This window comes from Poecile atricapillus, chromosome 6 (assembly GCF_030490865.1).
Source record: "Poecile atricapillus isolate bPoeAtr1 chromosome 6, bPoeAtr1.hap1, whole genome shotgun sequence".
NCBI lineage: Eukaryota > Metazoa > Chordata > Aves > Passeriformes > Paridae > Poecile > Poecile atricapillus.
The window spans coordinates 33,794,938-33,815,916 of NC_081254.1; the positions used below are offsets into that span (position 1 = coordinate 33,794,938).

Below are 20,979 nucleotides of genomic sequence, written 5' to 3' on the forward strand. Positions count from 1 at the left end.
GCTGTTAATTGCTGTGGAGCAAAAAGGAGCAGATACAAACTGAGCCCATTTCAGGGTCAGGACAAGGAGAAAAAAATCCCCAAAACAGCTACAGAACTCATCTTAACTCGCTGTGGCCAAGTGGACTGTTTCATGTTAGGTCATAATGTGTCTTAACATGACATTTTACAGCTTCTGCATGCAAAAATCTGCGTTGGACTCACTCACCTGTAACATTTACAATGAAGTACAGAGTATCACTGTCTAGGGTCCTAACAGCAGTGCAAGCATAGAGGCCCGAATCTCTGGCTGTGGCATCCTTAATTTGTAAGTACTCCCCAATAATCACTGTCCTATTGTCAGGCCCCAAAGGGAGCCCATCCTTAGTCCAACTGATCATGACGGCGTCTCTCAATTGACAGCGCAACTCAAGCGGCTCTCCTGGAAGTGCTGAGTAAACATCTGGCTGAGAGATTTGGTATTTGGTTGGCGGCTCTGCGAAGGTGGAAGGAAAGGAGGAAAAAATAGAAGAGAAGGGAAAGGAGAGAATTTCCAACACAGGTCAGTGAAGGCCCTTTTCATCCACAGGAATCAAGTTATGTTAAATAAAAAATAAAAAAAAAAGTTTCATCCAGATTAGCCCAGCATTCTGTGTTGTAAAACTGAACCACATGCAGGTTATTTTCAAGAAGTTCACCACAAGTAAAGCTCAAGCACTTCTGATCAGTGTCTTGGTACGTCCCTTGTCCCCAGTGCCACATCAACACAGGACCCTTCTCACCAGTCACAGAGAGCAGGGAACAATGAGGGCTGCAGAACCTGGAGGCTTCAAAAGACTTGTAGGAGCAGGAGGGGCTCAAAAGGCAAATTCTGTTTTCTATCTTAGCATTTGGGTCCACAATTCAAATGAATAATTATCTTTCCCCATCTAATTTTATTAGAAATTGCTTTTTAATTTTTAAAACCTGGGAAGTGCTGTTTTGAAAGAAAAGGATGCCCAAAACCTCCTCACTCACTAAGCTAATAAACATGAGCTCCCATGCACAGCATATACAATGTCTTTTATTTTTCTCCCTGTGCCCCTCACAAAGTCTCTACATTTGCCTTCTACACTACCAGCACTTCTCTCCACGACAGTAACTTTTTCCTTTAAATTCTTTTTTTGCTTCCTGACTTATTTCACAGCCTCTCCCAGGTGGAACACAGCAGAAGCCCAGGAGCACAAGCAAAGCTTTCAAAGTACGCACAGAAGTTCAGAACGAAGTGGCTCATCCATCAGCTCCCTTTTGTAACCCAGTAACAAGAAGAATGTCAAACCACAGTCTTTTTTTTTAAAAAAAACATCCTTGGAAAACTACATCTGCCTACAGTTACTAGAGCTTCATCCCCCCCTTGCAGGGCCAGCTCTCAGCACGGGGAAGGAACTGCAGCCCCAGGCACTCCAGAGGTAAGGCTCAGCACACCTACGATGGACTCAGGCTGTCCCACATACAGGCACTGCTTCTGGAACAGGTTTCTCCCCATCACCTCACTATCCCTCTCCCAAGGGCCTTGCCAAGGGTGGCAGGATTGGTAAATAAAGGGAAGAAGCACAGAGGCATCTTCTGTTTGCTCATGGGGAGGGTCAGAGAGCACAGACAGCTGCTCCCCGCGCACCCGGACACGTCCTGCCCTGCACAGGCACCAACTGCACCTAGGAATAAATAAAACACCTCTCTGTCTGCTTGGGACTCTGAGGGACTACTAAAAGGTGACTCTTTGATGGCCACACTTCCTTCTAAGAACACCAAAACCCTGAAACCAGTGTTCCTCATCCTTAGGCTGTCATTTTTTGTATCACACTTTCAGCAGGGAAGCCTGAAATGAGCACCACATCTGAGCAGGCCTGTAGATGGGAGTCTGGAAATGCTGAAATTCTGTCAGCAGTTGTGTACAGCCCTGCAAGGAGCAGGGAGATGGACATGGTGGTCCCCATGGGTCCCTTCCAACTCAAAATGTGATTCCATGAGCACCAGAAGGGTCCAGCATGGTGGGGAACTCGTGTATGTAGATACCAGGCTCCACTGATGGGACCTGGAGACCCAGTTCCTCTCCCGCTCACCCTGCAATCCTGTCCTTGCAGAAAAGTGCCCTATCAAAGCTTCTCCTGCCGTTCTCATCAGGGCAAACATGGTTTCTCAAAGAACAGATTTGACACACACGACACCAAGGTGACACATAAAACCCATCCCCACACAACTAGTTACAGAGACTGTAAAGCTTCTTGGATTTAGACTTTACAACAAGGTCTCTAAACTTTCTAGCGTGCAGAGTTCCATCTCAAGAGTCTAGGACAGGCTCCAATACAGATTTATATCCCCTATAAACTAATTCAGTCTTGCTGATACAGTCATGAACCCACAGGTCTGCAATGCAGGTGTTTCCCTGAGTGCTACATTATGCTCTTAGAAATTGAATTTCCAGAAGGAGCTCCTTTCTACATCTATTTCATTACAGTAATGACTGTGTTTGAATCTGCTTGAGAAGTTTTTTTAATTAGATTTCACTGTCAAATAAAAGAAGGTACCTGAAACCAGTTACCTAATTTACTTTGAAGTTAGTAAGACTTCTTTGTAATGTTCTACTTGCAAAGAAAATTTCTTTTACAGAGTTTACACTGTGCCAACAATGTACTGGAGTCTAAAAATGTCTTTGTTTAAACTTTTTTAAAAGCCACCTTGGGTGATGATACCTCAACCCTCCTTGAAGTGCATTAGAGGCTTCTGCTGAACAGTGCCAGGAAACTCACAGGAAGAGCCCACACACAATTAAAAGGAAATTAAATTGAAAATTATTTTTTAACATCGCATCTCTGATTTCATCTCTTTTTAAACTACTACCCCCAAATTTGCACTAAGTCTTTCAACACAAATCCAAACTTGAGAACAGCAATTTATTTCAAAATTACAATTAAAAAAAAAATTCCTTTTACAAAGGAAATCACTAGTACACTAAAGGAAAACAAGTTTCAAACAGGTGTTAGTATTTGGTATATATTATCCTCCTCCATTTATTTCTCTCTAGAGTATCAGGGAAGATGTAGCAAAGTGTTGTCATGATATAATGAAGTCATGTTTGGAAATTGTGAGTTATTTCAGGTAAGCCTTTGTGTTGCCAAACTAGAATGTAGCAGCACTTAAGACTGTCACTTTTTATAATGTTTGCCTATAAACTTTTTTTTCTAGTGTGGGTTTGAAATGGTGCCCAAAAGCAAACAGAGAACAGGTGGGATACTGAGGCATGAATCTGCCCAACAGCTTCACTGCGAAAATCAACCAGTTCAAACTGTTCAGAAATTCCCAGCAGCACATAAACAACCTATGCTGCTGTGTTAACTCCCCCTGGGACACTACACATGAACTTTTCCACTGCTCTGAAATTTAGGGACAAATTTTGAACTCATGTCCATGCTGTAGCATCACACCAGTGTCTCCCCTGTGGCTGACAGCAGGATTCTTTCCCTGTTCCCCAGGCAAGGTTTGGTCACCTGCTATCACATCCAGCTCCTCCAGCCCTCATGGAAGCTCTGCCTTGGAACTGAATCCTCAACCATCACCAGGGACCTGTGAACCAGCACTCTGCCAGGTTTGTCAGATTAGATAGAAAGTTTTTACAATGAGGGTGGCACAGGTTGCCCAGAGAGAAGGTGGGTGCCCCATCCCTGGAAACATTTAAGGCCAGGCTGGGCTCTGAGCAGTCTGGTCTGCTGAAGATGTCCCAGCTCATTGCAGAGATTCCTTGATTGTAAGAAGGCACAAGATTCCTTTTTAAGCCAATCCTGTACCTGTGGCATTGGTTCCTCTGCAAAGGTGCACTACCTGACATGAATTACCTGTGTGTCACCCCTTAGAGCACCAAACAAGCAACAGAGGCACGTGCAGAACGACTCTGGCTGTTCTTAAACACTGCAGGACAGGGGACACTGCTTCTGCTATTTTCTGCTCTCAGCTACATCCTTATTTGTAATAGTGGTGGCACACAATGTATTTAAACTTTATAGGTGGAGCTGTTGAACAATACTGCCATGGAAAACCAAGCTGCTGTTAAATAAACAGCTGTGAACTTTTTCTCTGCCTGCTCATACAGCCTCACAGCATGGTTTACGCCATCCAGCCATCAAGTGGAGTAAACACTGTTTGTATAAAAGCCATGACCACAATAGAAGACTGGGGACACTCTGACTGCTCTATTTCAGATTATTAAGATATGCAATTGTATTCCAAATCATGTTTCTGTTCCAGATTCGGTCACTGAGAGATTTATACTTCCTTAGGTTTTAAATTATTATCCTCATTATTATTATTATTATTAGTCCTCATTTAATAAAATGTTAACAAAGAGCTGCTTAAGTCTCAAGTCATTTAGTTACTTAGTTACAGAGCCAAGTAATGAAAGGATCAGCTAATAGCTAACCCCAGCAAAGATTCTCACACAACTCTCCAGAGCACAAAAGCCTCAGACCCCATCAAGCCACTTTCACTTCAAAAGGCTTTAGTAAATAACTAAACACTCACCACAGTGTGCCCAGAAGGGTCAACAGACCTGACCTGTCAAGAATCCAAGAGTTTCACTGCAAAACTGAATGTCCCCACAGGGAACGCCAGCCTGCCAACCACCACCACTGCTGCTGCTTCTCCTACCCCTCCTCATGCTTTTCCTGCCATTGAGGGAAGTCCAGCAAGACCACACTGGATGAACAACATGGGATGGGGATGTCAAACAAGTCTCATGACTTTGCAAGTCAAGCCCAAGGCTTTAGACTCTCCAGGCAGCAGCCCAGGTGTCACCAGTAAGGTGTGCAGCATTCTCTCCCACCTCCCAGGGACAAGATGAAGGGATTCTCCCTTAATTTAAGATTCCACACCAATATTAAGAGTATCTCCTTGTCCTCTTCTGACAATGGATGACAAAATCAGCCTGCAAAAGACACAGCCACCAGTTTAAGAACGCAGAGAGTTACTCCTGGCCATGGTGACCATCTCCCATTAGCCAACAGCAAAACAAAGGCTCCTTAGACAAAGGGGCACAAAACAGCATTTGCAATTCATCCATCAGCTGCTCCAAAGGCACTGGATTCCTGCTGTCCCATTTGTTCTGTGACTATCAGCCAGCTGCCAGCTCTGCCCAGCTCTGCCTCCGCCAGGCACCATCAGGAAGTCTCTGTTCTGATAAAACACTTTCCTTTCCAAATTGCTACAGCTCCTCCCATAATTTTAAAACACTAACAATTTATTTTTTTTTTAATGCCTTGTCCCTGAACAAGACTCCAAAGAGCACAAATCATTTCCCCCCATCTAATGCATAAAAACATTAGTTGCTCAAACCTGATGAAAAAGATCTGGGCCTTGTAAAAAAGCTTCAAACACAAAATTTGAAAGAGCTATCCATGATAGTTACAAGCATAAATATGTGGCAGATTCTAAGTCTTTATTTGTTCCTTTAACACAAACTCCTGGGCTGCTCTATTTGATGGACTTTAACAAAACAAAGATTTTGTAAAAACAAAAACATGCCAGATTCTTCAAAATAAGTTCTTCCTGGCATGTTCATTAGTATTGTTATCCTTATAGAATAAGGACGTAATCATCTGATGGGTCAAGAGATGAAACCAAACAAAAAGAAAAATATTATGTAAGGAACAGGAATAATCCTCTAGCTCTGGAAATTAACATTTGCAAAATAAAATTGCCACATCATACGTGGCTGGTGCTCCAGCAAGTGTGGAGCTTCCAGCCACACTGACCTGCTGGAGCTTGGACCTCCTCACCATGTCAGCTCCTATTGAGTGCTGCATATACTAAACCATCTAAAAAAAAGTGAATCTCTTCCAATTGCAACAACTTGCCAATGTCATCACGGGTAAGGGAAAATATTACACTGCACTATATCTTGTTTGCCTAAGTTTTGAAGGCTTAGAAGAATAAAAAATTCTGGTGAGCAGCAAAGCATTTTGCCACTTGCTGGACTCCTTGGACAAGAAAAAAACCTCTGAACAGGCACCCAAAAATTATCCCCATGTGGTTATATCCCATCTCTCTTGGGTCATACTCTTTGGCAGGAGGTAACAGTCCCCAAGCAGCAATTTGGCCCTGGCTACAGCCACCCAGGCCCCATCACACCCAGCAGAGGAGAGCAGTGGCACCAAACCTCGTGAGGATGGTCCCCTGCTACGTTGGCTGACACGAGGTGAGGGACATGAAAAGTTTCATCAGGGCTTTGATGGCTGCCAAGCAGTTGGGTGGACGTGTCTCACTCACCCCATGGCTCAGGAAAGACTCATTCCCAAACAGAAAGAAATTATACTTGTCTAGGCTTCGTGCAGAGATTAAAAATTCCTACAGCTCGCAGCCTGCTTGCTCCTACCTGTCTTTATAGACATGATTGTTGAGTTACGGCTGCACAACCACGCAAGCTGCGTCGAAAACGCCGAGGATCACGTGCTCGTGGGCTTGGCCCTGTGCTTTGTGCTGCTGGAAGCCAGGCCAGGGAAGACTCAGAGCATGCCAAGTTCAAAGTAAACAGCAGAGAGACCAGCGAGGCCACCTCCTGCTGCTGGGAACTGCCACTCCTTCCTGTTTGTCCCCGTTCCTCATGCTCTGCTCCTTGCAGGATGAAGAGTTCTTTATACAGCAGCACCATAGTACTGGTGTCAAGACAGGGCAAGGAACAGGAAAGCACCATGATGGCTTCTGCACCAAGACTTGGCAGCCATGGAAGGAAAGAGCACCCCCAGCCTTGAGAAGCCACACCAAACCCCCTAAAATTCCTGTGCTGTCTCTTGTAATTTCATCAGTTTGAAGAGAAACTGAAGGCCTTCATCTAAACATCTTCAAGATGTGAATGTTTGGTTACAGGCAACAAATCTTGACCATTTCTGTTCAAGTCAAACTCCACCATCTGCCTAAAGTAACAGAGTGAGTGTCTCTGCTAAGTGAACTGAGTACAACGAACCTAACACACATGTAACACAATCTCAAAAATAATTAACTGCTCTTCCAACTCATTACAGAAGAGTCTTCTCATGTAATCTATTATACAATACAAAGGGGAAATGAATCACGTTTTGCCAGAACCTCAAATGAAAAACTGAAAAAAAAAATAAATTAATCTTCTCTTTCTAAAAAAGCAGAATTCGAGACTAGGAACATTTTCTTATTGTTTCTTCTTTCAGCAAGAGCAGAACTTCAAATCTCCCTGACTGAATTCTGCACGTAACCAAGTGGCAGAGCAATTAAACAAGCTCCTGTTGTTCAACCCAGCCTTAAAGTCTGCTTGGGAAAGGCTCCATAATAAGATATACAGCCCTGGGAAAGCTTACGAGCACGTATATTTGGTTGCAAAAGGTTTTTCTTGGGTTTAGTATTTTCTTCCATCTATTCCAATCTGTAGCTCTTTTTCAGGGTCTTTATTTGCATTTCAAGAGCAACATAAAACCTGAACAGAGCGTAGCATAGATCCAAACATAAAAACAGAACCTTTTTTTCCAGGTTTGCCAAAGGCCATGCTCAAGACTATTACTGCTCAACATGCAAAAGAAATAAATTACAACTGGGAGGTTAAAAATTGCACAATTCAATGTTGCAGTGTTAGTTCTGGATGCAGAGAACATCTATTCAGATTCCCTGCAAGCAAGTCAGCAGTTGTTTCTTTTGTACATGGTCCCATTCTAACTTGACTATACAAATCCTCTTAATTTTAGCAGCTCGTCTGGAAGTCTCATCTTGCCTGTTCCCCTGAAATTCATCTCCCCCCACTTCCTAAAGGGGGATTTGAAAATAGTCACTGGAAACAATATCCCCAAAACATCCTCTCAGCACTTTTGAGAGTCCCATCCACAACACACAAGGATATAAACCACGGGATGTTCTCCAAACACTTCAAAGCCTCAAGGCTCCCTCTCAACCGAGAGCAATATTTAGGTGAGAGGCATCACAGCTGGTTTAATTCCAGCTCCACACAGAGGACAGTCTCCAGTGGGGACAAAGAAAGAGCAGCACAAGCCTTGAAGTGAAAAGCCGGGCTGGCTACCTGCCCTTCCAGGTGACACACAACCACTCACACAACACTTCACTTGAACTTCCAGATACCTCCATCGCTCCTGACGGTCACCAGTGGCTCCTGGGCACTTTGCCATACTAATGGAAGAGGGTTCAAATGCTTCTGAATTGCTAGAAGAGCTATTACTGAGCTGTGGTTCACTGCAGATTTATTAGAGAGTCTCCATGCTAATCCTGCACGGCTGAAATACCTGTTCTACCCTGCTGAGTAAACAACACCAGGGAAATCTGGGTACTTCAATACAGTAATATCTCACTATTTTTCATGAATAAACAATGTTTAACAGAACCATGCTCAAGAAGTACTCAAAATTTGATCTGGGTGCTTAAAATTATTTTCAAGAACTGTTGGGTGGCATTCAGAATTAGAAATCGTATTACTTTCCTTGAACCAAATTAAATATTGCAACACTGAGACACTGAGCAGGGAGCTTTCCAAACTTGCAAAGCCAGTCTCTGGAGAGCAGGTTCTGCCCCTGCCCAGCAGCAGGTCCTGCCAGCAGCTCACCTCTCCACACAGCCCATCCTAAAGGAAGTGTAGCATGGACCCTACTGGGATCTTCTACGTCTTCTACCCCACAACTTGTTATTACAGTTTAAAAATTAAGTTGTTGCCTGGTGTCCTGATCAATTTGTGTCCATCCAACCACAACTGAACCTCCTTCAGCCTTGTCCTGGTGGGTGCAGCCCACCAAGGCAGCCCCAGGCACAGCATCCCACTCCAACCCCACTCACAAACAGCCACAACTCCCCTGGGAGAAAGCCTGAGCTGTCACAAAAGTCTTCTCCTACCTTTTCCTCCCATGTAACAGAACTCTATCCAAAATAGAAAAGCTAAGAGGAAACAAAAAAATTCAAATACAATCAAAATATGATTTTCTTGTCTCAACCAGACTCTCATGCTCATTTTTCTCCCTTCCCATCCTTCAACGCGTCTCCCTTTCCAGTAAACCCTCACAAATGCAAGCCATTTGCTTGGTACAGAGGAATTTCCCCTCTTCCCAGTTCTTGTGGCTTTGCTTGACACGGTGAATGTCCCAAACTGATGAGCCAGTTCTTTTGTGGAGGAGGAAAAGCAATAATTACACACAACCTGCAATGTGTGAGGAGGGGAATGAAAGTAGGTCAGGTCTCAACTCCTCAGCTTCACTGGGGTTCACCAAATGCTTTCACTTACAGTCAGTTTAAAAATACAATTAAAATAATAACAGCACAGCAAGTGAATAAAGCAGCACCATAGAATTCAATTTTCTGTCCCTTTCTTTGATATGGATAATGGCGTTTGTGTGGTGACAAGAGGCACAAAAACCTGAACCAGCAAAAAATGAAGCCCACAAGACACATCCCGGTATCAGGTACTCTGACACTCAGAAATCCAGGAAAAACAAATCCATTAACAAAAGGGTTCTTTGGGGGGGGAAAAAAAAAGCAAACAAAACAAAGAAACCACCAGTGATAATTAAGAGATGAGAAAGGACAATCTGGAGACATACATAATCGGTTTACAAATTATAAGCTTGTTTTGAAAGCTTAAAAAAAAATCCACATAAGAAAAAATCCACATAAAAAAAAATCCAGTTCTCTCACAGAATTCTCTTGTTTTGCAACTGTCCTGCTTGGGAAGCACAGTCCCCAAGGAGCAAATGCCAAGAGAGTTCTGCTGACGCTCCCAGCTCTGACTGAAACCCAAAGGGCCAAACTTCCAGAACAGCCCCGGCACTCCCAGCGCACGTTTCGTAATTATAACAGGAGCTGTTGGCTGCTGCACTCCTGCAAATCTGGTCCTTATTTAAGATCTGACTCTTACAAAGTCGCTCCAAAGTTGCTCAGTTGCTCCAACTTCTCTTTCAATCAGCTTAAAAGTCAGTTTAGTCCCTGGTACTGCAAGATGGCGTTTGAGAATTGGGGAGCACGCTGTGCCAAAGCTCCCTGGAAAAAAACCCCACTGCAAACACACACTGCAACATGCTGAACCTAAACTCAAAGGTCTGAGCTCCAAATCAGTCCCCAAATTGCTCAGAGGATGATTTTACACCGACAGGCTCCATGCCAAACCAAATATTGCCCCGTTTCCCACCGCCACCACTAACACAAATCACTGTCCTCTGCAGAAGATGCTCCCACTTGTCCAGCTGGGATTCATGGTCCCTTTTCAGCCTGAATTTTGCACTTCTTTAACTACACTGAAATAAATTTTCCCTTCTAGTCAAACCAGGTGTGCTATTACACTCAGACAAGACATAACTTGCCAAAGTGGGTGATGTTCTTCTAAAAACACAAGATTTAAACTGCTCAGGAGCGCTGCTTCGAAGAAAGTCTCTTTTCACTCTAAAGCTTCAATCTTGAAGAGTCTAAAAATGTTTAACACTTAAAAACCTGACACTTCCAATAAGTTTTTCTCTACAAATGGCAGAAAAAGACATAGTAAAGTATTTTTCTAGTATTCCCATCTGATCCTAAACTAGTCATTTTAAGAAAACACTGATCTTTGAATGTTTTTGTTTAAAGCCATTTAAAGATCATTTCTAGTGAAGCTGGATATAGAAATAAGCTCATTAAGAGCGATGCTATGGGTATTATTAAAACTCCACAATAGTCCATCGTCTCATGCATACACAGCCTTGCATAACTGGAGATGTCAGCATTTTCATTGTAAATTCTGCTTTCAGAGGTTTCAAACTTGCCTGTAAAAAAAGTTGCTATGGCCTGAAATTTGTTGCTATTTCCCTGCCAAAGAAGAACTGTTTTAACATTAGGAAACTATGCATTCATTGGAGTCGGCCACAGGTTTGGGTTTAAAAAAAAAATACATAAAAAGAATAAAAACTTCACAGCTCAGCATCTTAGAAAGTTTTCTGGCTCGAAAAAAAAAAAAAACCAAAACCAAAAAATCCAAAACCAGACCCTCACTAAAGGAATCAAATTCCTAAAAGTTAATAATTATTATACCCCTTCAAAAAGCTTCAACTGTATGGCAGATAAGCCTAAAACATGCAATTATTTCTGCTACTTTGCAAAATAGTAGCCACACTGAGAGACTACTGACTCCCAGAGTCTCATCAACACAGACTGGAAATAACAACCCTACCCATGCCCAATTAGTTTGAAGCTGAAGACCATGCCCCTGCTAAAGGGCTGCAGATTTTAAACACAGAATGGACACATTAAGACTGATTTAATCTGGCTGCTTGTACAATTCCCCAGAATCTCAGCTAGCAAATCCTGTACTGGGCCAAATAACTTACTGAACCGGATCCCTGAGAGGGCATCCAGCCCTCACCCGAAGCTGTGGGGATGTCACATTCCTCCATAATGGGCTTTAATAATTGCCCTTCCTTGAAATAAAATTAAAAGGAAAATAAATTAAAAAGATAAAGCTGGCTCTGAATTAAGTAATGGGTTTGAATTCTTAATTTAACTTGCAGATATCAAAGCCTCTGTTTAAGAAAGAAAAAGCCAAAACAAAACAGTCAGAAGGGAGCCCTGGGTGAACCATTAGCTTTATTTTTTCCTACCAAACCAGAAGCAGCATTCTGGTGCTTGTACACCACCTCTGTCCCAGGAAAACGATGGACAGGATGTGCAGGGTCCCCCCAGCCCTGTGAGCTCTCAGCAGGGTGGCACTGGCTGCAGAGCACCCATGGGGACACCCCAGGATCAGGAGTGGGACAGGGGACACCCCACCACCACAGCATCCCTCCTCCATGCACTGGAGCACCTGACAAACCCCACACCCTGACCCAGGCAGGTCACAGCGGCTGAAGAAGGATCTCCAGGGCTGACCACCGTGACCACAGGTGACATTAACCTGTAAGCACTGCCAAGATTTTTACAAAAATGAAGGTACATTGCTCATATGACTCAACAGTTTTGCAGAAAGGAAAGCAGTGTGCTGGACATACTTATTTTTGGATGTTGTTTAGTGTCAGCAAGTGGCTGTGACTAATTAAATCCCAATGAAAAACTCGTTACTCACTCCCACCATAAGCACACATCACCTATTAAAGGGGATCTCTCCCCTTCCTTGCTGCTCCTGGGAACCTCCCAAATATAGGAGCATTCTGAACTACTGTGTTTTCCACAGGACACAGAAATAGGCTGTCCCTCGTGGAAAGCTTAAATTAATCCTTTGAAATTTGACCTAAATCAAAAGAACTGAAAAACGTTGCCACCACACCGGGCGGGAGCTCCGAGTGGGTGCTCCAAGGACGGCGTCAAGGCATTGGGAAAGAGCCCAAATTAGCTACCCAGCAGGATGATAACACACAGCCTGGGCAAGAGGAGGTCAAGGGAGAGCTCACTATTTATCAAATATATGTCTAAACTAATTATTCAGTTCACAAAGTAGCCCTTCAACCCATGTGTGCGGTCAGAGCCCTTGTGAAACGCTGGCCACCATCAAAGGCCTGGGCACACACAGGCTCAGAGAATGGCGCCTTTGTACACGCTGGGGGAGGCTTATTTCTAAATATTTTGAAGCCAAAAAAGTCTTTCTGCTCCCTAGGACAAAAAAACATGTATGTAAACACTTGATGTGAGATATAATTTGAGAGCTGTCAGTCCCCACAGAAGTCCTACAGGTCCTGTTTGTGCTCACACAGCGCAACAGGCTCAGGTTTCACCATGGCTGCTTGGGAATAAGGCACCACAAGTGAGATCCAGCACGCTCGGGATCCCCAGTGAGCATCCACATTATCACTCACAACGGATCAAGATGCCATTTTCAGTGTAAACACTTTCACATGGACCTGAGTAATATCCAGTGGTCCCAGAGGGATATTTATTTACTCAGGACTGACTGACAGCACCTTGATGCACGACATCGTGCACATATCCCTGCAGCTGATCACCCTGCTAGATAAATACTGCTTGAACTAAAGCACACACTTTAGTATTATTTATACATACCCTGATACTCTGAAGAGAATTATTGCAAATGTCCCTAAAGTTACATATAGCTGAGAGAAAGTATTTTCTCTGTTAGAACCAAAGGAACAAATCTCAATTCCTGTTAGTGCTGTGTACAGCTTTTCCAATAGTCTGAGTCACTAAGATGATAAACAATAACAATACAAGCACCTTGTATTAAAAATAAATACAGAAATACAGACAATTCAGGGCATGTCCATGAAGGAAGACTCAGGAACAGATCAGTGAGTGTCACCAAAGGTCATGGCCCTGCCGACCTTCTCAGCTGGCATGAAATGTCATAGCTCTAATGACTGCAGGCAGCAGCCCCATTGAAAATTCACATTATTAGAGCACCTGACCCCCAAATTAGCTGTGCCCAAAATGTTTTGGCATTTACTACATTAAAAAAGAAGTCTGATTTGTCTTTGAGGTGTTCTTTTGAAGGGTATTTTTCTGGTTTGGGCTTGGAGAGCTTGTGGGTGGCAGTGATAGAACCTGGAGAAGGTGACTGTGTAAAAACTTGGTTTTCTTTTAGTTTGTTTTTTCATATCAAAGGGTTTAACGAAATACACACAAGAGGTTTTATTTCCCAAATCTCAGATATAAATCCCACACAATTCCCTGTATTCTGCAGCATAAAAACTCTTATTATGCCATTAACTTAGAAGTGTTTTCTGATTTTTATTTTTTTTCTCGTTTCTGGTAATGATTTGGGTTCTCACATCTAAAATTGTTTCACATCAGTAACATTCCTGCCCAGGAAAGAAGTTTTAAATCTTTTTTAACAATTTACACTTTGATAAAACCCAGATTCCACCCCCTAAATATTCAGTGTGAAAGAGACATGTTCTCAAACTGTATTTTCTAAATAATAAAAGCTATTCTTTCCCTGAAAAGTTAAAAAGTTATCAGTCACCATTCAAAAAATATTACTCTTTTCCCCATAAAACACTTCACCAATCTTCAATCACATTCTTTCTGACTTAACCCTAAAACTAGGGGACCTTGCTACAAAGCTAGTCTTAAACCAGAATTATTCATGATTTTGAAAAGCCAAAAAGGCACCAGATGTCCAATTAACAAATCATACAGTAAGTGGCAACAAGAGTTGGGCTTGGTTTTTTTTTTTAAATCTCAGGTTACCTTCAAAAGAAAAAAAAAAAACCAAACATTTTTGCTACCCATAATCTCTGTGGCTGACAAATGACAATATTGCTGTTCCTTGAGAATTTTTTTCAGCAATGCTTGCTAGGGAAGAGGGCTCATCATCTCTAAATAGTTCATCCCCTGCCATCAATAAAAATGTACTTGGAGCAGATTCTAAAAATGCGTTAGCTGGTGACGTCTATTTTTAGAGGCAGCGGGTAGAAACGAGTTTTGCATGTAGAATTATTAAATAAAAACGAAGCTGCATCCATGGACATGAGTAGTAGAATGTGTAAAGGCCAAACTCTCTGCAGCAAGCTTGCCAGGTCAGAAATGCTCTGTGGACTATTAGATCAGCTTGACAGCTGAGTTATTAGAGCTGTGATCACTCCTCCAAAAGACCGATAGAAACTTATGAAAGAAGCCTCACTTCCTCCCCCTGATGCTCAGAGAGCAGGAATGACCCAGCACAATGCAGTAAAATCATGCTCCAATACAATCAGCTCACAACAATGAAAAAGCAGCCCTCCCTGAGCTCTCCAGAGAAGAAAACCACTTTGCAGAGCTTGAGGAACAGATAAACCTAGAAGAACATACCAACAGGTGCAGACTCAAAATAGGAGATTTTATCAAAACACCTTTTTGAATGTGAAGGTCTAGACTGGCCTTTGCTCTCCCAGCAATGAACTACAGCCCTTCCATTGAGATCTCCACATTTACACCTCCAGGACACGTGATCCAGACACGGCACCACCGACTGTGCTTGGATTTTAACAGCAACAGGGAAGTTTGTCCCGAGTACAAACACCAACAAAGTGCAATAGCACTTTTGCAGAGTGCCTGGCAAAACTAAACATTCACAAATAAAAACTACTGAGATTCATTTTTCTCTGGACTCCTCAGGTTAAGACAACCCCAAAGCCACTCATCCACTTGGTTCCTTGAGACAGCAACACGTAACAGCACCCAAGTGCCACAGACTGGTTTCCTTAAAGACCCATTCCTGAAAACTTCCATCTGTACACTTTGATTATACAACGTGATGACAGTCCCAAGTGAAATCACTGACACCACTGGCTTGCACAAGAATAAACAAACGCACGCTTGTACAAACACAGCCCAGGCGAGAGCGGGGGAAGTCAGAAACCGTAACTCTCCAGGGCTGGTCTGTTACTTGCCTTAGATTTACCAGAGCACATGGAAAGATGTTGACTTCTAGTTCAGATGTCCACTTAAAATTAACTTCTTTTAAAGAATTAAGTATTCTAGAGTGATTTACCTTCAGGTTCCACCGTGGTGTCTTCAACAACTAAATTAAATGAAGGTCGAGCCAGGGAAAGTCCAGCCATGGTGACCACCACCAGGCAGATAAGGCAACCCGAATCCCAGCTGACCATCTTTTTAGAGTAAATTCCTGGTCCATTTCCATATCTCCATGTGGACTTTAATCCCATCTGAACACCTCTAGAGAAGCATGGAGAGAAAGCCGTGCCTTCGGCCAGGGTAATGCCTCCTCCCTTGGAACGACGGCTGCTGCTGCAGGGAGGAGAGAGATTTAACACTGTCAGCAAAAACATCTCCAAACACAAACCAAAAACCTTCATAAAGCCTCAAACAGAGCTGAGGTGAGAGGGAGGGGAGGAGGAGGATGGGAAAAATAGTTTTCCAGCTTCAAGAATATGTGAAAAGTGAGTGACTTTTCATCTTCTGTTAGCAGTTTCCATCATCACCTGAGGCGTAACCAAGTCCTCCTTGTTTTCACAAAATCACTTCTCAGCACATATTGAGAGCTATTTTACTGACAGAAAAACATACAGGATTTCAAAAATGAGGGGCACACACATGTGCAGGCACATAACCTGTAATGCTACAAAATTACCACAATTATACAAATTATATTCTTGTTATTGTTTGAAAGTTTATGTAAGTTTGCCTTGTTTTTCATTCCTTCACCTAAGCAGTTCCGCAGCCAGATGAATTTGCAGGAATCCAGTAATTTTCCACAAGTAAAATTGAAAAATATACTCTTCAGGCTTGGAAAAATCTGTAAGACTATTTCAACTCAGGACTTCCAACTCCCCCATGGATATAACTTTTTCTGACTCAGTTTGGTGTCCTTTGGAAGCCCCTGAGTCCTGGACAGGTGAAAGGCTTAAGTGTTTGCAGTGATACTGGTTTTCTACACTGCATTACAGGCAATTAAAATCTATATAAAAATATGACATAGATTGTGGTTTCACAGGAGACCTGCCCAGCATCACTTTGCATCCATACATGCCAAGCTGTGTGCACAAACTTTTCTTTCCTCAGTCTCTCAATAATGCTTATTGAGATATATTTTTCAAAGGGGGGGATGGGGGGAAGTCTATTTTATTCACAATAAAACAAGTTTAAATGGATGGAGATAAGTGATAATCCAGGCATGGTCTGACAGAGAAGTGGCACCAAAGGAACTGGCACTCCCTTCAGGGGACCCTGTTGCCTCTACACAGAGATGCCAGGTGAGGGTCAGGAGAGCATTCTCCTCACAGGGTGATTTAACAGCTCAAGCAGAAAATTAGACCTGATTTTCTGCTTCAGAAATAAAAGACGGTAAAACCTCAGTAAATGGATAAAACAAGTAACTGCAGCAATTGTTCTAATCTGGTCAATGATTCATCTTAGATGTGATGAAACCAAACTGAAATATGGAGAGCTCTTGTCTGGAAGGGGAAAAAATAACACAAAACCTCTTTTTCCCTCCTGCCCTCAACACTTGAAAATTTAAAAATAAAAAATAAAAATAAAAAGGAAGGGAGTGTGGCTCTAATGTCAAACTTCTCCAAACTCCTCGTCATTGGGATTTGGGGTGGTACCTCAGCATGCAGAAACAGGAACACAAATTCTCCTTTTATAAAGCCAACCACTTAAAAAGTTGATTCTGATTTCTATTAGCCTTGTGCTAGCTGCTACAAAGTTCACAAACGCTGTTGAGAGGCATCTTTTGTCTTGGGTACTCTACACAGTAACTACTGGAGTTGGTAGGAACAGGTTTTGGATGACACAAAGAAGTCACTCGAGGAAAAAAAATTAATACATGTTATCCCAGGTGAATCCCTGCTACTTCAGGGCAAGCTTTTTCACCTCCCTTGGTATCACCTCAAAGCCCTGTCCCTCCTGTAGAGATTCCAGCCTGGCTCCAGCATCCCAGACCACAAGCTAGCAACTACCATTAAATTTCCAGTGAAAACACCACCAGACCACTGCACAAACATTTGCAAAGAGCTCGCCCAGCCCTTCTCTAAATAAGCACAGAGCAGGTGTAGAGCTGAAGAGGGCTCTGTCTTTGGGACCAGGTTGTGTCTGGAGCAAACCCCCCTGGATGTCACCACCCAGCTCTGCTGCCCACCTCGCTGTCTGGCAGCCACAGCCCTGCAGCTCAGTTTATCCAGCTGCAAAGTGGGTAGAAACCCCTAATCAACAGCCTGGATGTAATGCTGATTTAATTTCCATAAATCATCCTGTAAACTCCGATTAAAGTCTGTGTTGATAAATGCAAAATCCTATCATGGTTTTGCGGAAAGAAAACATACCAGAACGCCAGCATGTATTTCAGTCTCCAAGAGCATTAATTCCACTGACATTCCTGCAGTTTCAGATTTTCAGACTACATTAAACGCCACTGAAAGCACATTTGTGGTTCCTATCCTCATCCTAAATCCTGAAGCTCGGCACGGGGCTGCTTGGCCACGCGTCTCCTCACCTGAAGATTTTTGTTGGCTCCCGCACCTCAACATCTGCCAGCATAAAGAAGGGATTCTTCATCCACAGAGCAGCAGCAAACTCAAAATCCTGGCTTGCAAAGGTGCAACAACACAAAACCCAAAGCTCTGCACCCATTCATGGAGCCAAAGCACTCTTTACCACCAGGACAGCAAACAGGCTTCAAGGATTGCCCTCTCCCAAAAGAAGTGGAGTCCAGCGAAGATGAAACGAAACCAAATTCTTCTCATAGTTTAATTGCCACAGTTGCTGGGGGACGAGTCCCTGGAAAGACCTCCTGTGCTGGATAATTATGTACCTCTATCTCAATGTTTGGAACACAGCCCCAGCATGCTTTTTGGCCTCCACAATTCTGGCTTCCTGACTACAATACCATAATCCCTCCTGGAGTCTCAGACTCAGTGAAAGCCACACGTAGTGTTTATTTTTCCCCTTGAAAGGGAACTCTGTCTCTCTTCTCAGCCTACACTTTGGGGAGGAGTTGTCAGCCCCCAATGATTGATGGCTCTCCTTGCCACTCGCTCATCAAGTCAATTTTCACCTCGTCACATACCTGCCCAAATTTTCTTTGCCAAACTGACAAGCATGGGAAAGCAGACTGGTTTGGGAGCCCAACCAAATTCCTCCAAGCTGTACTTCAGTTAAAACACACTCGCACACACAAACAAGTAGTACTTGTTCAGCAGTGGTATTAATTAAATTCAATGCTCAGTGTTCTTTTTAATCTACTTGCATTGTTGTTTATAAGATGTTTATCACTCCCCAGGGACAGCACGATTTGTAGAGTATGTTAACCAAATCAATACATTGCTCACGGTAGAACTTTTCAGCATCTTTCTCAATCAGGCGGGGAATAGCAAAATCTGAGTGAAGCATGCATCTTCCCTCCACAAAGAAACCTCAAGCGCTCTAAAAGCCCAGTAGCTTCATCAGAAACATCCAGGTAGATGAAGTCTTAAAGCTAATAAGCTTTATATACATACACAATTCCACGGAGAGAGGAATTCTGTTCAGACAGAAAATGCAGAAGCATACATCCGTCTATAAAAATACATATACACATATATATCTAACAAGACTCTTCAGCAGGGTTCAATCTCCAAGCAAATCTGAGCATCACAGCTATTAAACATTAATTCTGGAGGACTAATGGGAACCGGCTGGCAGCTTCAGTACTTTTTCATTGTTTGAACTTCTTTCATTTGCTTTCCAGGACTATCTTGTTTTTCTCAAGTCTTTTGCCACCAAGAGATCGGGGAGGGGGGGGAAAAAAAAAATCTGCATTTTAATTGACATTCCAGAGAGCGGGAGAAGTCCAGAGGCTGCTGATTGCTGTCTATTCAGCCCAAACAGGCTTTTCAGATGAAAATGAGAAAAGGCTAGTGGAAGATTTACAGGGATTTGGTACAAAGGAGACAATGAAGTTTTAAATGTTGATAGCGTTTCACACCAAACGCATAATGGGTCCCAGTTTGAAGGGGCCGTTTTGCATTTAAATATATATTTCATTGACGATTTCTCTCCGCGCTTATCTCAGCCGGGGCGGTTGTGCCCCGCGGCCCCGCTCCCGCAGCACGGCGGGGCAGGAGCGGGCTCCGAGCCGGGGCTGCTCCTCCGGGACCGAGCCCCTTCCTCGGCCCGTCCCGCTGTCACCGCTGGAGCCACCCCCAAACACACCCGAGCACCCACGGGGATGCGGGAAAGGCAGGGGAACAGCGCTGCTGCTCGGGCTTCCCCCCGCACCGCAGCGCCGACCGGGGACCACAAACCGACCGGCAGCTCCACCGGGGAGCAGAACAGAGCCTCGCATCGGCACAGCCTGCCCCGGGCACCCCGAGCCCCGAGCCGGGTACCCCCGAGCCCCGCGCCGGGCACCCCCGAGCCCCGCGCCGGGCACCCCCGAGCCCCGCGGAGCGCTGGAGCGCGGCGGGACCCCTAGCCCAGCCCAGCCCAGCCCCGCCGCCTCCCCGGGGCCGCCCCTTCCCCTGGCCCGCCCGCTGCCTTTACCTGCGGCGAGAGCGCCGGGCGGGCGGGCTCGGCTCGGCGGCGGCTCCCGGGCTGGGGCGCGGTGCGGAGCGGCGGCTCCCGGGACGGGGCGAAACTCCGGTGGCGGCGGCCGCGGTCACTGCACGGGCGGCCCCGGCTGGCGAGCCCGCAGCGGCGCAGCGCCGCGCATCCCCCGCGGGACGCGCCCGGGGCACGCAGGAGGGCGGCGAGGCGAGGCAGGAGCCGGCCCGGCGCCCCGTCCCGTGCCGTGCCCTGGCTCGGCCGCAGCGGCTACCGCCTCAGAGGGGCGAGCCCGCCGTGCCCGGCGCCAGCTGCCTCCTCCCCCGGGCGGGCATCGCCGAGCAGCGCGCCGCGGGTCCCGCTCCGCTCCATCCAGCCGCCCGCCCCGAGCCGCCGCAGCTTTGTCACGCCGACAGCCCCCTCGGGTGGGAGGTGGGTTCTGTCTCTCTCCCCCCTTTCCCCCTCTCGGCGCACTCCTCCGGCTCCTTCCTCCTCCCCCGGTCACTCCCCCCGCTGCAACCCGAGCCGTTTCCTGGACGGCGCTGCCGGGCTCTGCCAATCGCCGCCGAGCCCCTTCCCCCGCCCGGCCCTCGGAGGTGCTCGGCCGGGAGCCCCCACCCTGCCCGAGGGTCCTGGCACCGGAGAGGGGCAGGAGCGGAGCAGGGGACGCCTCGCTCCGGCCGCTGCCTGCCCGGGACAGCGGGACAGCCCGTCCCAGAGCCACCGCTGGGCTGCCGGGGAGGAACCCGCACAGCTCCGGGACGGTCCCGCCGCTGAAAGTTTTCCAGCGGGTTGGAAAGGAAAGATGGGAGCGCGGCAAGTACCGCCGCAGTGGTTGAGCCTGGGCACCGCCACCGCGGCCCTGGGCAGCATCTGCATCCTCACACAGAAATGGTACCAGCTCAGCAGCGGTCCCCGAAACCTCTCCTGAAGTGTTTCGGGCTCACAAGCCATGGCTGGCCCGTGGCCAATTCCATCTAGAGAGGATGGCTGGATAACGCCCGCTCCAGAAATCACCCTCAGGAGCCTCTCAGTTCAAAGCCCGATTCCAACTGCCCCATGAACTGGTCTGACAGTG

General features: G+C 45.3%; 1 protein-coding gene across 6 annotated transcripts in view; it reads right to left on the minus strand.

Moving 5' to 3' along the window:
* The window catches only part of FGFR2 (fibroblast growth factor receptor 2), an 80,783-nt gene extending 60,624 nt beyond the window's left edge, over window positions 1-20,159 (minus strand). For 3 of the 6 annotated variants that reach the window (XM_058841543.1, XM_058841542.1, XM_058841541.1), the window contains exons 1-2: window positions 19,902-20,159; window positions 15,412-15,668 (exon numbers count right to left, since the gene is read on the minus strand). In XM_058841543.1, the coding sequence (XP_058697526.1) occupies window positions 15,412-15,586 (175 nt within the window). In that variant the 5' untranslated portion in view covers window positions 15,587-15,668; window positions 19,902-20,159. Of the gene's footprint in view, window positions 1-207; window positions 475-15,411; window positions 15,669-19,901 lie in introns of all 6 variants that reach the window. The other 3 variants (XM_058841538.1, XM_058841537.1, XM_058841539.1) reach the window with 3 other exon arrangements.
* Window positions 20,160-20,979: the final 820 nt, after the last annotated feature.